We start from the raw sequence: 17287 nt of genomic DNA on the forward strand, positions 1-17287 counted from the left end.
AGGAAGCGGGGATGCTGGGGGCTGGGAGTGGGCAACGGCCTGGCACACAAGGTCAGGGCACAGCCGGCTACAACAGGAAGGAATCCCAGAGGCCTGGTTCCCCAGACCACTCTAATCTCAGGGCAGTGCTTCCTTTAAAGCCTAGGATGGCGACCCCACCCTAACCCTAAACTCTGGGGATAGAGGCTGTGGTCCCTTTTCTTCTGGGCTCTCAACTCAGTTGCAGCGCTCTGGGAAGGGATGAGTGGGTGTGAAAGATCACAGACCAGGCCCCCCACGGTGCCCTCAGGTTCTTAGAGATCATGAGGTCCCATACCTGCCTCCACCACACACTCAGGTTGCTTCCTAGACATTGCTTCCCTTTTGATTCCCAGCTGCTCTTCGGGAGTGGAAAGCTATGGCTCCTAAAGCTATACACACGCGCACCCCCTCCCACGGAACAGTTCAAACCTGGTAGTAGTGGTTGCCAGCCAGGCGGAGAGACGAGGAGAATGAGCGCCCCCAGCTCTGACCTAGATCCCCACCAGGACTCACATTCTTCCCTACATTCTCGCCAGGCTTCAGCCCCCCGCCCTCAGTCTCCCCACTACCAAACGTTCACCCCCATTTGGCCACACCCTATTCGGTCCACTCCAGCCACCCCTTCGCATCTCTCCCAGGGTCCACATTGCCCTTCCCTGAAGGGGCTGAGGCGGGAAGGCGATGGTGTTAAGAGAGACAAAACCAAGTGCGGGAGGAGACCAGGGGAGTCCGGCTTCGGCACAGGAAGGGGCCGGGCTGTCCCGTCGGGGAAGTGGGAGGGGGGCCGCGGCGCCTGGAGGGAAGCTCCTGTCGCCCGGGACTCTGAGCCAGAGCGCAGCGGCGAGCGTGACTCCGCCATCAGGTCCCCGGCTGCCTCCCTGGGCCTAGCCCACTCCGCTGCGCCAGCGACGCGGGCAGTGAGTTCGGGGGACAGGGGAACCCAGGGCTCCCTCGCACCAACCCCAAATCCTGCCCTCCTGGCGATGAAGCTTTGCTAGGGCACCTCCACAATCCGGGCACGAGGGAGGAGGAGGAAAGGACTGAGGGATCCCCTCATAGCCAGCTGGGAGCGGGCTGGGAGGCCGCAGGGAGGGCCTGAAAAAGGAGACGGGATTACCACAAGGTTTGGGGGCGCGGGGAGGTAGCGGCTTGGAGCGGGTTAGAAAAGCTCAGGTGCGGCCCGCCGGGCCGAAGGAGGTAACCCGGCGCCCGGCCCTAGCCAGCCTCGGGACTCTGGGCGGGGGAGATCATGGCCCGCCTCTTCAGCCCCCGGCCACCCCCCAGCGAAGACCTCTTCTACGAGACCTACTACAGCCTGAGCCAGCAGTACCCGCTGCTGCTGCTGCTGCTGGGGATCGTGCTCTGTGCGCTCGCGGCGCTGCTCGTGGTTGCCTGGGCCAGCGGCAGGGTGAGCCGGGCCGCCGCTGCGGGAGGGTCGCTGCCTGGGTAGCATTTTCGGGGTTGGGGTTTGTGGGGTCTTTTTTTCGATGTGTTTCGTTGCTGGGAGCCGAGAAAGAACCATTGAATCTGGCTAGGAACTGCAGTGACCCTGGGCAAGTCACTGTACCATTCTGGGTCTGCGCAGGGAGAAAGCTGAGTCCTGGATGCTTCTAGTTTCTGTCCGGGTTCTGACAGACTTCATGAACGTCCGTGGTCTACGGGTTCTACAATAAATCCATCACCGGATTTTCCAGTTTTCCAAAAGGGAAATTCTAGGAGGCCCCTGAGGAATTCATTTCCTGCCTTTCTCTGCCTCTTAGGGGATGTGGGGCAGTTGTGCCCACAGACTCCCAGAAGGCACCCTCCACCCGGCTCTCACTGAGTCCCAAAGTAAACCCATGTCCAGTTCCTGTTTGGGAAGGAAGGGGGTCTTCAATCAAATTCTAGAAATGGCCTGCCCCGGGTTTTCTTTTCACTCCTTGGAGGCAAAGTGGGAAAATCACCGGGCGTGGCCAATCCTTGCTGGTCCACGCCGAAATCCGGGAAGAGACGGGGACAAAACGCGGGGACGACGGTGGAACTTCTGCAAGGAGTTGAGGCAGGTGGCGAGATCGCAGCCCTGGCGGCCAGGAAGGTGCGGGACCCCGCGGGTCCTGGCGCCCCCTGCTGCTCGAGCACTGCCTCGCACCGCCCTCCGAGCTGCCAGCCGCCGGCCCCCGCGCCGCCGGGAATCTCCCGAGCAAATTGGCCAGATTTGGAGACATTCATTCCGAAGTGCCTTCTTGTGAGCTAGGATCTATCTTTTACTTGTTTCATGAAGCTTTGGTTCCCGTTTGACAGATAAGAAAATTGAGGCTCAGAAAAGTCATGGATTCACAAATAGGGATGGGAGCCAGATCTTCTAGGTAGCTGTCCCAGGCTCAGCAAGATAATAGGTTGGACCGCAGGAGGCTGGGCGCGGTGGCTCACGCCCGTAATCCCAGCACTTTGGGAGGCCGAGGTGGGAGATCGCTTGAGCCCAGAAGCTCGAGACCAGCCTGGGCAACTTGGCGAGATCCTGTCTTCTACTAAAAATGCAAAAAAAAAAAAAAAAAAAAAAAAAAAAAAAAAATTCAGCCGGGCGTGGTGGCGGTAGCATGTAATCCCAGCTACTCGGGAGGCTGAGGCACGAGAATCACTTGAACCCGGAGGCAGAGGTTGCAGTAAGCCGAGATCGTGCCACTGAACTCCAGCCTGGGCGACAGAGCAAGACTCTGTCTCAAAAAACTAACCAACCAACCAACAAAAATCATACGAGATTGCTGAGTCTGGATAAAAACAGTAGGACACAAGCAATTTCAAATGGTTCAACCTAAAGTGAATGGCAAGCGGAGGTGCCTTGCCTCCTTTTAGTACTTAGGCTTGAGACATCTTTCAGAACTGGGCTGAGGGGCTGGGCTGCCGGCTCTTCCTTTATCAGGTTCGTTCCTTCTCCCTGTCACAATCTTGCCTCATACACCCCTTGCCCACAGGAGCTGACCTCAGACCCGAGCTTCCTGACCACTGTGCTGTGCGCGCTGGGCGGCTTCTCGCTGCTGCTGGGCCTCGCTTCCCGCGAGCAGCGACTGCAGCGCTGGACGCGTCCTCTGTCCGGCTTGGTATGGGTCGCGCTGCTAGCGCTAGGCCACGCCTTCCTGTTCACCGGGGGCGTGGTGAGCGCCTGGGACCAGGTGAGAGGGGCGGCAGGCAGGGCAGCGGGGACGGCCCGGGCTTCGATCCCTCACCAGGCCTTGAATAGTCCCACTCTGGCCTTCGGCTTTCCGCGCCCCGCCCCCAGGTGTCCTATTTTCTCTTCGTCATCTTCACGGTGTATGCCATGCTGCCCTTGGGCATGCGGGACGCCGCCGTCGCGGGCCTCGCCTCCTCACTCTCGCATCTACTGGTCCTGGGGCTGTATCTTGGGCCACAGCCGGACTCACGGCCTGCACTGCTGCCGCAGGTGAGCACGCAAGTAGCACAGGCTGCGCTCAGGACGGCTCTGTCACGTGCTAGTAGTCTCCTTTGGTGGGGTTGTGGAGCTGTGACTCCAAGGCAGGGTGCAACGCTGGGAGTAGGATACCCAATCTTGCTTTCGCAGAGCTGGTACAACAGTGTGGTGCAATGCCTGCTGTTACCAGAAGAGGGATCCAGGTCTCAAGAAAGGGAGTCGTGTCGTGGTTTGCCCGGGGACAACAGATGTTGGTTAATGAAACCTTGACACAGAATGTAAAAAAAAAAAAAGTTTTGTGCCACGGAAGTGGGTAGCGACAGTGGAGTGGTATTCCAAACAGAGGAAATGTACCTGCAAAGGTTCCAGACCTAAGAGGTCGTATTGGTGAAGCAGCCGAGAGTCTGGAGCAGGGAGCATCTGGGAAGGGAAACGCCCCTAGGGATGCCACAGTGTGGCACCACTTGTTCCACAGTAGTTAGGTCCCTCACTGTAGAACCCAGTCTCCCCCAGCCAGTCTTTGAGACCAATTCCAGCTACACACGACAACCACCCGGGTCCCGCGTCCTCTGAGGCTGGCCTTCGCCCACAGTTGGCAGCAAATGCGGTGCTGTTCCTGTGCGGGAACGTGGCAGGAGTGTACCACAAGGCGCTGATGGAGCGCGCCCTGCGGGCCACGTTCCGGGAGGCACTCAGCTCCTTGCACTCGCGCCGGCGGCTGGACACCGAAAAGAAGCACCAGGTTAGCCTGGCCTAGGAAGGCCAGACCAGCGCTCCCAGAGAGGAGTTGCTTAGATTACATAACGGGGGTCCTCCACAGGTTGAGTGACTCTGGGCAGATTTCTTGACCTGTTTCCTCTTTTGTATAAAACGTGGGTATTGCCCATCTTAGAAGGTTGTGAGGCTCACACAAACCAAAGCTTATAAAAAGCACTTTAGGGCATTATGATATTAAGTGAACTCTCATTCAGGTGTTGATACTGGGAGTTCAGTCCCTAAAGGTGATCAATGTAGGATGGGGTGCTGGAGCCCTGTTGTGTGCAGAGGGAGGACCTGGGGGAGCATCCTGGGGAGCACGTGTGGTGGGCAGTGTGGGCTCCTGAGTAATTTGGGGGGCAGGGGCTCCCGGCTTTAGGATGCAGAGGAGTTGGTACTCATAGTGACCTCTTCTAGGAACACCTTCTCTTGTCCATCCTTCCTGCCTACCTGGCCCGAGAGATGAAAGCAGAGATCATGGCACGGCTGCAGGCAGGACAGGGGTCATGGCCAGAGAGCACCAACAATTTCCACAGCCTCTATGTCAAGAGGCACCAGGGAGTCAGGTATGATGAAGAATGGCTGGAGGGGAGGGGCCTGTGGGCTAAGACCCTGGCCCCACTGACACAGCCTGCCCTATGCAGTGTGCTGTATGCTGACATTGTGGGCTTCACGCGGCTGGCCAGCGAGTGTTCCCCTAAGGAGCTGGTGCTCATGCTCAATGAGCTCTTTGGCAAGTTCGACCAGATCGCCAAGGTCAGAGAAGGCTTCCCTCCCCACACAGGGACCCTCAAATTTCCCATCCTGGGTAGCCCCTTCCAAGGGAAACTCCCACCTTATAAGATCCCAGGCCCACTTCAGTGCATGCAGGCCCCCAGATATCCCAGTGGAAAGAGGAAACCCTCTCAAACATTCCCAGTCATGAAGCTGCTCACCACACATCTGAAACCTGCAGAGATCCCTCAATATCTCCACAGATGTCCCAAGTACAATGCCCCATACAAGCTCAGAGCCCCAACATATGTGTCTCTGGACACTACGACCAAATCTATAGAGACATTTTGATATTCTAACCTTAGGAGGCCCTTCCAAGAGAAATTTCTGCCCTATGCAACCTCAGCCCAGCAACCTGCTTAGACTCCAGGGATACCTCCAAGCAACCAATCCTTGGGTTCCCCCCAACCTCTCAATCCTGAGACCACTACCACATATTCAACTCTGGGTACCCCCTTCACTTGCCAAAAGTGGAAAGAGCCACAGCCATCCAGCCCTTGGGGAAACCCTTCTGAGAAAGAGATCTGCATGGAAGACAGTTAGCCCCATATCAGGTGAAAGGAGTCCCTAGATCTGATCTAAACACTACCCCACCTTGGAAGTTCTTCAGGAATACCACACTCGCTCCCCGCTTTTCCCAACTCCCTCCTACCCTTCTGGCCTCTAACCAGGTTCCTCTACACACCCACATACACACTCCCAGGAGCATGAATGCATGCGGATCAAGATCCTGGGGGACTGTTACTACTGTGTCTCCGGACTGCCACTCTCACTGCCAGACCATGCCATCAACTGCGTGCGCATGGGGCTGGACATGTGCCGGGCCATCAGGTCAGCTCAGGCGGTGGTCAGGAGGAATGCTGAGGGTGGATGTGGGGGGCAGCAGGCAACTGACAGAAGTCCTCTTTGTGAGAATCAGGGGTGTCTCATAGGCAGGGCTGAGGGTAGGACTCAGATTGCCCCACACTCACTCTGCTCAGGAAACTGCGGGCAGCCACTGGCGTGGACATCAACATGCGTGTGGGCGTGCACTCAGGCAGTGTACTCTGTGGAGTCATCGGGCTGCAGAAGTGGCAGTATGACGTTTGGTCCCATGATGTCACACTGGCTAACCACATGGAGGCAGGCGGTGTACCAGGGTGAGACCTATGGCCCTAGGCAGCTACAGCAGAAGGCCAACCAGGCCTACCACAGGCTGCCAAACTTTTCGTTAGTTCCTTAAGATAAGCACAAGATGAGTACCTTAAGATGAGTCCCATATGGGGCTTGGGACATCCTAGGGTACAGGGAGGGGAGCTGGGAGGCACCTCCTGTAACACAGGCTCTTTCTTGAAGTCAGACCTCCAGGAATGATCTTTAAAAGACATGAGATGTTTGTCAGTTCTAGGAGCCACGGGCGTGAGGGGGCAGGAAATAGGAGATGTGAAGGCCCTCCCTGCTGACCCCTACTGCCTCCCTCCTTCCAGGCGAGTGCACATCACAGGGGCTACCCTGGCCCTGCTGGCAGGAGCTTATGCTGTGGAGGACGCAGGCATGGAGCATCGGGATCCCTACCTTCGGGAGCTAGGGGAGCCCACCTATCTGGTCATCGATCCACGGGTAAAAGCCCAGCGCAGACCCCGTGGGTTGGCCCACACAAACTGTCCCACAGTCAACAGGCCTGATCTCTTCTGTGCCAGAGATTGAGTTCCTGGATCCTACTGGGGGGGTGGAGGAAGAATGAGGGAGTGTCTGTCATCTTTACTCTCAGCCCTCATGTGTCCCAGGCAGAGGAGGAGGATGAGAAGGGCACTGCAGGAGGCTTGCTCTCCTCGCTTGAGGGCCCCAAGATGCGTCCATCACTGCTGATGACCCGTTACCTGGAGTCCTGGGGTGCAGCCAAGCCTTTTGCCCACCTGAGCCACGTAGACAGCCCTGTGTCCACCTCCACCCCTCTCCAGGTATGCGCACCTTCACCCTGAGCCCCAGAGCTTAGTTAAATCCACCCCCAGTATCCTCAGGCCCCACTCCCACCCAGCCTTCTCTGCCCCCACCGCCAGTGAGCCACTTAATGATTTGTGATATCCCAAAGTCCTGAACTGTCTGGTCACCCCAGTCACTGGTTCAGGCCCTTCCTTGCCCCTCCTTCCAGAGAAAGGGCACTCCAGCTCACCTCAGAGAAGATCCAAGATCCCTACAGACACCATGTCCATAACTCCCCAGCCTCTACTCAGGAGAGTGCCTTCCCCTGACACCACATAGGCAGTTGGACCCCCACTTCCTCCTGTCTCTGATTGTAGGGCTGTGCACCCATAGCACCAGGAAATGTCTCTGTTTAACTCAGTTCCTGAAACTTCATGCTCTCTTCTTCAATCCCCCCAACACTGGGGAGTGGGGGAAGGACACTGGCAGCAGTGGTTGCAGGAAGTACTTAATTCCAAGTGTTAACATGAGGTAGGGGAGAGGTCAGAGGGTTAAGCTGGCAGGAGGAAGAGGAAGGAAGAAGCTGAGGCTCAGCTGACTGTTGGAGGATGAGACCTCTAAGGTGGGTGGAGTGGTGTGTGGGGATTGCTCCAAGCCCAGGGACTATGAGATGACCTTAGGTGCAAGGTTGTTGTTCAAGAGTATCTCCTGAGGCAGGACCTTCACTAGCACAGAAATCCACTTAGCCCCTGAAGTTCCAGGGGATCAGTCAAATATCAGAAATCTTGCCAGGCACAGTGGCTCACGCCTGTAATCCCAGCACTTTGGAAGGCCGAGGCAGATGGATAGCTTGAGGTCAGTAGTTTGAGACCAGCCTGGCCAACGTGGCGAAACCCCATCTCTACTAAAAATACAAAAATTAGCCAGGCGTGGTGGTGCGTGCCTGTAATCCCAGCTATTCACGAGGCTGAGGCAAGAGAATTGCTTGAATCTGGAAGGCGGAAGTTGCAGTGAGCTGAGATTGTACCACTGCACTCCAGCCTGAGCAACAAGAGAGAAACTCCATCTCAAAAAAAAGAAAGAAAGAAAGAAAGAAAGAAAGAAAGAAAGAAAGAAAGAAAGAAAGAAAGAAAGAAAGAAAGAAAGAAAGAAAGAAAGAAAGAAAGAAAGAAAGAAAAATCCAGCAAGAGAAAACTCCATCTCAAAAGAAAAAGAAAGAAAGAAAGAAAGAAAGAAAGAAAGAAAGAAAGAAAGAAAGAAAGAAAGAAAGAAAGAAAGAAAGAAAGAAAGAAAGAAAGAAAGAAAGAAAGAAAGAAGAAATCCAGCCAGGTGCTGTGGCTCACGCCTATAATCCCAGCACTTTGAGAGGCTGAGACAGGCAGATCACCTGAGGTCAGCAGTTTGAGACCAGCCTGACCAACATGGTGAAACCCCCTCTCTACTAAAAATGCAAAAATTAGCCAGGCATGGTGGCACATGCCTGTAATCCCAGCTACCCAGGAGGCTGAGGCAGGAAAATCGCTTTAACCTAGGGGGCAGAGGTTACAATGAGCCAAGATCACGCCATTGCACTCCAACCTGGTGACAGAGCAAGATTCCGTCACAGACACACACACACACACACACACACAGATCCTGGGAGTCTAGAGAGTCAGGGGGAAACTTACTTTAAGGAGGTTCAAACCTCTTCTTCAAGAGCAGGTGGGATTTGGGAGAGAGAGAGGTCATTAGAGGCAGAGGAAAGAGCCCAGTGAAATGCCCAAGGTCAAGGACATGTATAGAGCATGCAGTGTGGCTCATGGTCTACCTCACTACAGGGAGTCTACCTCACCCACCATGCCCACCTCTCACTGTGCTCTCCCAACAGGAGAAGACCCTGGCTTCCTTCAGCCCCCAGTGGAGCCTAGATCGGTGAGGAGGCCCCAAAGCCTTTGCCAGTGGGGCTGTCTGGATGACCCCCTCCATCCTCCCTGGGGGTCTGCTCGTGCTTTGCCCAGATGCTCTGAGAGTCTCTGTGGTGATGTACTTGGCTCTCACTGCTGTGCAGGAGCCGTACCCTCCGTGGACTAGATGATGAACTGGACACCGGGGATGCCAAGTTCTTCCAGGTCATTGAGCAGCTCAACTCACAGAAGTACGGAGAACAAAGAGGGCTGGGAGGGCCGCAGGCCCTGAGGTCGTGTGGTGGAGAAGGGATGGTGCTCCCTGAGGGACTGGAAGGAAGACTCACCTGACCACCTGCTCTTGCCCTCACTCTGCCCTCTTCCTGCCCCTCTCTGCCCTCTTCCTGCCCCTCTCTGCCCTCTTCCTGCCCCTCTCTGCCCTCTTCCTGCCCCTCTCTGCCCTCTTCCTGCCCCTCTCTGCCCTCTTCCTGCCCCTCTCTGCCCTCTTCCTGCCCCTCTCTGCCCTCTTCCTGCCCTTCTCTGCCCTCTGCTCTCTGGTGCTTTCACCCACCCTCCCACCTCCCACCAGACAGTGGAAGCAGTCGAAGGACTTCAACCCACTGACACTGTACTTCAGAGAGAAGGAGATGGAGAAAGAGGTGAGCTGTGGAGTGAATGGCACCAAACGACTTCCCAACTTTAGTTCCTTGGCGCTGGGGAGGGGTCAGCCCTTGGGTCTCCTCCCCAGGTCTGCTCAGTTTGTGATCCTAGGGATGAGGAGCTTGTGCCTCTCTCTAAAGGAAAGTCACTCTGTAGACTGAGCTACTGGATGGTAGAGGGAGGAAGGAGGGTAGCTCCTTGGAGAACTGGTAGGGTCTACATGGAACTGAACTGGAGGCTTGGCGGTGAGGCTGAGGAACCCACCCATTGCCCGGGAGTGATGCCTTCAAGGTGATGGGCAGCACGGGACCCTGTCTCTACCTCCGGCCCCCTCACTTTCAGTACCGACTCTCTGCAATCCCCGCCTTCAAATACTATGAAGCCTGCACCTTCCTGGTTTTTCTCTCCAACTTCATCATCCAGATGCTAGTGACAAACAGGTGAGAGTGCCCCAGGCGAAGGAGGCCCTGGCTGTCACAAGCGGATCACCTTGCCCTCATGACCCCTGGCCACACTTTCTTCATTCACCTCTTCCCCTTAGCTTCAGGCACTTACCCACAGAGGAAACGGGTTTTCTGGGGAAAATGATAATCGCAGCCCTTATCTTAATCTTGTATATCCTGTGGACTTTCTACACAGCCCTAGCATTTTCCCATGAGCGTCTCTTTTGGTGCTAACAACATCTCCATGAAGGCGGGTTTGTTTCCATTGAGAAACCCAAATCTGGCAGCAAATGTGTGAGCTTAGAAAGTAGATCCTCGCCAAGCGCGGTGGCTCAAGCCTGTAATCCCAGCACTTTGGGAGGCCGAGATGGGTGGATCACGAGGTCAGGAGATCGAGACCATCCTGGCTAACACGGTGAAACCCCGTCTCTACTAAAAAAAAAATACAAAAAACTAGCCAGGCGCGGTGGCGGGCGCCTGTAGTCCCAGCTACTCGGGAGGCTGAGGCAGGAGAATGGCGTAAACCCGGGAGGCGGAGCTTGCAGTGAGCTGAGGTCCGGCCACTGCACTCCAGCCTGGGCGACAGAGCAAGACTCCGTCTCAAAAAAAAAAAAAAAAAAGAAAGTAGGCCCTCATTCCTAGTCCACTGCTAGCAGGGACGAGGACTTGTTAACTCAGCCACGTGGCCGGGTGCAATGGCTCACACCTGTAATCCCAGCACTCTGGGAGGCCAAGGCAGGTGGATCACCTGAGGTCAGGAGTCAAGACCAGCCTGGCCAACACAGTGAAAGCCCGTCTCTACTAAAAGTACAAAAATATACTGGGTGAGATAGCAGACTCCTGTAATCCCAGCTACGCGGGAGGCTGACAGTAGGAGAATCGCTCAAACCCTGGAGGCAGAGTTTGCAGTGAGCCAAGATGACACCCCTGCACTCCAGCCTGGGCAACAGAGCGAGACTCCGTCTCAAAAAAAAGAAAAAAAAAAAAAAAACTCAGCCAGGTTAAAGAGCTTTAGCCTAAAGACCCAGAGATCGGTCTGCCGTAGCCTTGGTCATTCTTGTGAGCCCCCACTCCCCACCATACGGGTCCCTGTTCCACCTCAACACTGCTCTAGACCCTTAAGCCAGCCAACCCAGATCATTAGAATGCAATGTGTTTTATCAGCCGGGACCCCATTGCCAGCCAACCCAGATTCCCCAGAACCACTTCCCCCATCTCCCACCCAACTCACCAGCACCTTCACAGCACACAGGGAGCCTGTTCTGGCACTTCAAGGCCTCGATTTTGTCTCCCTTTAGGCCCCCAGCTCTGGTCATCACGTATAGCATCACCTTCCTCCTCTTCCTCCTCCTCCTTTTTGTCTGCTTCTCAGAGGACCTGATGGTGAGGTGGGCTGAGGGGTGGAAGTGGCATGCCAGAGCCCTGGTCACAACCTGTCCTGAAGAGGGTGCCCCAGCCCCATGGCTAAGACGCCCATGCTCCCTCCACAGAGGTGTGTCCTGAAAGGCCCCAAGATGCTGCACTGGCTGCCTGCACTGTCTGGCCTGGTGGCCACACGACCAGGACTGAGAATAGCCTTGGGCACCGCCACCATCCTCCTTGTCTTTGCCATGGCCATTACCAGCCTGGTGAGGACAGAGGGGGCCCTATCCACCCCCATCAGGGCATGTTGGACCTGCCAGGGGCTGAAAGGGAACCCCTGGATTTGGGCAGGCAGCTGGACTAAGCCCAGGAGATGCTGGAAATGTTGTATAAATAGAAAGAAAAAAATTACAGTCACCAGCAATCTACCATCTGGGTATAATAGTTGTTAATAACACTTTGGTGAATGTCCTTATCTTTTTTCTGTGTAGGCAGTTATTTATTACTTAGATCACTTGGCTGATTTTTCAGGATTTAGACTCATTCCTAGAATTCTATTCCTGGAGGGCACCTGGGAATCACCCATCAGCCAAGTTACAGAAGAGGAAGCTAAGGCCCAGAGAGGCTAAGTGGCTGGCAAGAGCTCACACAGTGGCTCAGAGTCAGAGAAGTACTCTTGACACCCCTCACACAACTCCTCCCCCAGTGAGGACCCCAGTGCTGAGGTTCCCTTCCCTACCAGAAATAGCAGAATCCACCCCTTTGGACGAGTCTGGACCTGACTCATCCCTGGGTCAGCTGAAACCCAGCACAAGCCACCATTGTGCCCAAGAAGCTACCTGCCTCTTCAGCTCCTCATCTCCTCTGCAGTTCTTCTTCCCAGCATCATCAGACTGCCCTTTCCAAGCTCCCAATGTGTCCTCCATGATTTCCAACCTCTCCTGGGAGCTCCCTGGGTCTCTGCCTCTCATCAGTGTCCCAGTGAGTGTTCCCACATGCCCTTAATCTCCTTCCTCAGCCCAAGTCCACAGCTCCCCTGAGTGGAGGAACACTCCATTCTGTGGATTAGAACAGACATAAGTCACACCCAGTGTGTATCAGTGTATGACGCCCCCTGTCTCCCAGATAGGACCTGGGCCTGGGAGGGACAGGAAGGGAGCCCTCAGGGGTCCCCCCTCTGCCTGTGGGACATGCCCACTCCTGACCCCTGCCTGGCCCCACAGTACTCCATGCACTGCTGCACGCTGGGCTTCCTCTCCTGCTCCCTCTTTCTGCACATGAGCTTCGAGCTGAAGCTGCTGCTGCTCCTGCTGTGGCTGGCAGCATCCTGCTCCCTCTTCCTGCACTCCCACGCCTGGCTGTCCGACTGCCTCATCGTCCGCCTCTATCTGGGCCCCTTGGACTCCAGGTATGCACAGCTGCTGGACAGAGGTGCCGGGCCCCCTGGGATGGGGGTGAGATGGGATACAGCAGAGCTGTCCTGGCCTTACTGACCTGAATCACCTACAGGGCAAAGTGGGAGGGAAGCGGAGGCCTACATGGGCACTGGGGGCAGGGAGAAGGCCAGGAAGGGGCAGAGCAAGGGGCAACCCTGATCCATGGCCCCTTCAGGCCCGGAGTGCTGAAGGAGCCCAAATTCATGGGTGCTATCTCCTTCTTCATCTTCTTCTTCACCCTCCTTGTCCTGGCTCGCCAGGTAAGTCACCCAGCTCAGCCCCACCAGGGCCCACCTATGAGTGGCCCCCATATTTGTGACTTGATCTTTCTAATCTCCAGGGTTGAATCCCGTTGGAAGCTTCTAAGCGAGTCTTCCTGCTTCCTTTCTTTCTCCTCCACTCCCCGTCCCTCCTTTCTCCCACACCCCTATCTGGGAAAGCCCATGCTTTAGAAAAAGTCTGCTGCCAATTCTGTATCCCTAGTCTGAATCTAATTTCAAGGATAGTCTCTCTCCAAGGATACTTGCACCTTAAGCCCTACTTCTAAACTGGGGGTGGGGTGGGGGTGGTTTCAGGCATCATGGAGTTGGGGCTGAACACGCAGAAGCTGCGCTTCCCCTGCTCTGTGTCTCCCCATGGCCCCTGGTGACCCTCCCCAGAATGAGTACTACTGCCGCCTGGACTTCCTGTGGAAGAAGAAGCTGAGGCAGGAGCGGGAGGAGACAGAGACGATGGAGAACCTGACTCGGCTGCTCTTGGAGAACGTGCTCCCTGCACACGTGGCCCCCCAGTTCATTGGCCAGAACCGACGCAACGAGGTGACTCTTGACCCCCTGACTCCTGATCCACGGATGCCATAGGGCCTAATTTCGGATGAAAGTCTTGACCTATGGCCAGTTCTCTCTAGTGCTTGTCAAGCATCTTCGTTTTCACAAGATCTTAGATTCTGTCTTTGGTGAGCACAAAATTGCATTTCAAATTCTTACTTGGAAGGCATGTCTTATCTAATTCATGACCATTCCATACCTTCCAGAAGCTTAGGTGTTGATGGGAGCTGTCTGGAGCAGGGGTCCCCAGCCCCCAGGCCCCAGGTCCATGGCCTGTTGGGAACTGGCTACACAGCAGAGGTGAGGTGAGCCGTGAGCCAGCACTACCGCCTGAGCTCCGCCTCCTGTCAGATCAGCAGCAGCATCAGATTCTCATAGGAACTCGAACCTTATTGTGAACTGCACATGCAAGGGGTCTAGTTTGTACACTCCTTATGAAAATGTATTAGGCTGATACAAAATTAATCGCAGTTTTTGCCATTAAAAGTAATATAATTAAAAGTAATTACTTTTTTTTTTTTTTGAGACGGAGTTTCACTCTTGTCCCTCAGGCTGGAGTACATGTAATGGTGTGATCTCAGCTCACTGAAACCTCTGCCTCCTGGGTTCAAGCGATTCTCCTGCCTCAGCCTCCCAGGTAGCTGGGATTACAGGTGCCTGCCACCATGCCTGGCTAATTATTTTTGCATTTTTTTTTTAGTAGAGACAGGGTTTCATCATGTTGACCAGGCTGGTCTCGATCTCCTAATCTCAGGTGATCCACCTGCCTTGGCCTCCCAAAATGCTGAGATTATAGGTGCACTGCACCCGACCTAAAAGTAATTACTTTTAATGGCAAAAAAAAAAAAAGCAATTAATTTTGCACCAATCTGATAACTAATGCCTGATGATCTGAAGTGGAACAGTTTCATCCCAAAACCATCCCCCCCACAGCCTGGGTGCATGGAAAACTTGTCTTCCATGAAACCCATCCTTGGGGCCAAAAAGGTTGGGGACTGCTGGTCTAGAGGATACAGTCCACCCCTCTCTCTAGACATGTACTATCCAATATGGTAGCCATTAGCGTATGAAAATTTAATGTTAATGAATTAAAATATTCAGTTCCTCAGTTGCATCAGCCACATTTCCAGGGCTCAACAGCCACGTGTATCTAGTGGCCACCCTATTGGACACTGCAGATAGGGAATGTTTCCACTGCAAAAATTTCTATTGGATGCTGCTGCTCTAGATCCTCAAAAATCTTACTAGAGCCAAACCATCAGAAAGTCACCCACATATTTGTACCATCGTATTTGTATCATCTGCTGGCCCTCTGCTATGGAAATGCTCTTGACTCATATTGAAGGGTGTTAAAAGAAACAGCTCAGGAGCTCTTTCACAGCCTTATGCCCCCACCGCCTGCTCCCTGCTCTCAAGATCAGCTCTGGTTTCTTCTCTAATAGACACAGGGAATGTTGTAATCGATCCTTTTCTCTCTTCACTTTGGTGGCTAGAAAGCTGAGAACCAAAATCTAAGACTAAATAGGACTTCATGGCACTCATTTTGTGAACCACCCTCAGATCTGATTCCATCTTTATCATCTTACTCTTATTTTCCCTTTGCCTCATAGTCCCTATTGTTGCTTACTTTATCTTTCATTTTGTAGCTATCTTAACTGACTTAAACACTTAAACACGTTTTACCTTTGGTTTTGTAGCTGACTTAATTGACTTAAACACCTTTCAGCAGTAGGATAGGATATAGAAATAATTAACATTGACAGGATCCCACTTCTAGGAGTGATTCCCTTCGTGTTGCTGTGAGGTGATCCTGACCCCAAACCTCTGTCTTTTCTAGAATTACAATGAGATCCAAGCTTTGACTCCTAAGTCACTTCCCTGGGGTAGCCTGGCCCTACTCCTCTCCCTCCCTCCCAATTCTTCTTAAACAGGGAGACCAGGAATGTGGACATGGGGAGGAGGGCCCCACACAGGCCTAGAAAGGAGAGGAACATGACATGTACCCCTCACTCCAGTCTCCTGCTCTCCCAGGATCTCTACCACCAGTCCTACGAATGCGTTTGTGTCCTCTTCGCTTCAGTCCCAGACTTCAAGGAGTTCTACTCTGAATCCAACATCAATCATGAGGGCCTAGAGTGTCTGAGGCTGCTCAATGAAATAATTGCTGATTTTGATGAGGTGAAAATTCCAAGAGTCTCCCAGAACCTATGTCCTAGATTCTAAAATTTCCCCCAGTACCTCCTTCCACTTTGCTTTTCTGGCCATGAAGTCAATCCTCCCCTCTACAGTACTCCCTCGCCTCCTCTGATCCCCCAGATCTACCCACTCCAGCAACACTGCCCACCACCAACCCTCTCCTTCCTGACACCATCCCCACTCCCACAGCCTGATCCTTTAACTCCAAAGGCTTGGGGCTGGGCTTCTGGGAGAGGGGATGGAGAGAGTAAGAGAGACTGGGGACAGGACTCTTCTCTACATACAGCTGCTCTCCAAGCCCAAGTTCAGTGGGGTGGAGAAGATCAAGACCATTGGCAGCACCTACATGGCAGCCACAGGATTAAATGCCACCTCTGGACAGGATGCACAACAGGTACAGCAACCCTTCCCTACTTACCACCCTCCTCTGGTCTCTCATTGATGGGCTCATTAGTGGGACTTATTCCTGTGCCCTCACTGGCCCACCCTGGTGCGTGGGCCCATTGCCAGGATGCTGAACGGAGCTGCAGCCACCTTGGCACTATGGTGGAATTTGCCGTTGCCCTGGGGTCTAAGCTGGACGTCATCAACAAGCATTCATTCAACAACTTCCGCCTGCGTGTGGGTGAGAGACTTCCCCTGCTGCAACAGTCTGGTACCTCCTCACCTTCCTGAGCTTGCCCCACTCCAAGTCCTTTGTTAGCTGCTCCCAGTTCATCCTGAAGCCCCTTTCCTAACTCACTCCCTGGGATGGGGTGTGAAGCTGCTGGGCCAGGAGGTATGAGGCTCTCCCACTCTTTTTCTTAAGCTACATTCCTCCAGCCTTAGAGACCCCTCCTCTCCTCTAGGGCCCCCCAGGCTCTTCTCCCTTCCTTCTAGTTCCTTGTGCTTCCTCTTCCCCTCTTCCTTCTCCAAGTCTGTCATTACCACATCCCTTATTAGGGTTGAACCACGGACCAGTAGTAGCTGGAGTTATTGGGGCCCAGAAGCCACAATATGACATTTGGGGCAACACAGTGAATGTGGCCAGCCGCATGGAGAGTACAGGAGTCCTTGGCAAAATCCAAGTGAGTGAACAACATTGGAGGCATAGGGGGAGGGGAACTAAGAATAGGGCCACCTCCATATTCCCTCACCCCCCTCCAATTGTAGGTGACTGAGGAGACAGCCTGGGCCCTACAGTCCCTGGGCTACACCTGCTACAGCCGGGGGGTCATCAAGGTGAAAGGCAAAGGGCAGCTCTGCACCTACTTCCTGAACACAGACTTGACACGAAGTGGACCTCCTTCAGTTACCCTAGGCTGAGATTGCACTCCCCTTCTAAGAACCTCAATAAAGAGACTCTGGTGTGCCTGGAGCCCATTGATGTCAGAAGCTGCTGATATAGCTGGGGATCACCTTCTCCTTGCCCTTCAGTGGGAAGTATTCTTCCCAGGCCAATTTTAGTGCGAGTGTGTGTGTGTGTGTGCGCGCATATGTGTGCACACATGCATGCATGTGAGACTGAGCATGTTGGAGTGATTTTTTTCACAAGCTCAGGAAGAGAACTCCCTCAGCCTCTCTGCCAACTTGATTCCAGCATTTTGTACACCTTGGAAGCGTAAAGAATTTAGCCACATGG

General features: G+C 54.1%; 1 protein-coding gene across 2 annotated transcripts; it reads left to right on the forward strand.

Moving 5' to 3' along the window:
* The first annotated feature begins 834 nt into the window (after positions 1 to 834).
* ADCY4 (adenylate cyclase 4) lies at positions 835 to 17034 on the forward strand. 2 transcript variants are annotated; one of them, XM_050797436.1, is made up of 25 exons: positions 835 to 1429; positions 2973 to 3170; positions 3278 to 3439; positions 4020 to 4169; positions 4601 to 4749; positions 4828 to 4939; positions 5661 to 5788; positions 5938 to 6096; positions 6424 to 6556; positions 6724 to 6897; positions 8727 to 8770; positions 8907 to 8993; positions 9332 to 9401; positions 9745 to 9842; positions 11144 to 11228; positions 11336 to 11473; positions 12078 to 12188; positions 12431 to 12615; positions 12819 to 12903; positions 13303 to 13461; positions 15502 to 15648; positions 15953 to 16060; positions 16177 to 16291; positions 16609 to 16733; positions 16819 to 17034. In XM_050797436.1, the coding sequence occupies exons 1-25, from the start codon at positions 1271 to 1273 to the stop codon at positions 16969 to 16971; spliced, it is 3234 nt and encodes a 1077-aa protein (XP_050653393.1). In that variant the 5' UTR covers positions 835 to 1270; the 3' UTR covers positions 16972 to 17034. The 2 variants fall into 2 exon arrangements, with proteins under 2 accessions (XP_050653393.1, XP_050653394.1); XM_050797437.1 differs by lacking the exons at positions 15953 to 16060; positions 16177 to 16291; positions 16609 to 16733; positions 16819 to 17034 and having other exon boundaries at positions 15402 to 15527.
* The last annotated feature ends 253 nt before the right edge of the window (positions 17035 to 17287 follow it).

Source organism: Macaca thibetana, chromosome 7, assembly GCF_024542745.1.
Source record: "Macaca thibetana thibetana isolate TM-01 chromosome 7, ASM2454274v1, whole genome shotgun sequence".
Taxonomy (NCBI): Eukaryota; Metazoa; Chordata; class Mammalia; order Primates; family Cercopithecidae; genus Macaca; species Macaca thibetana.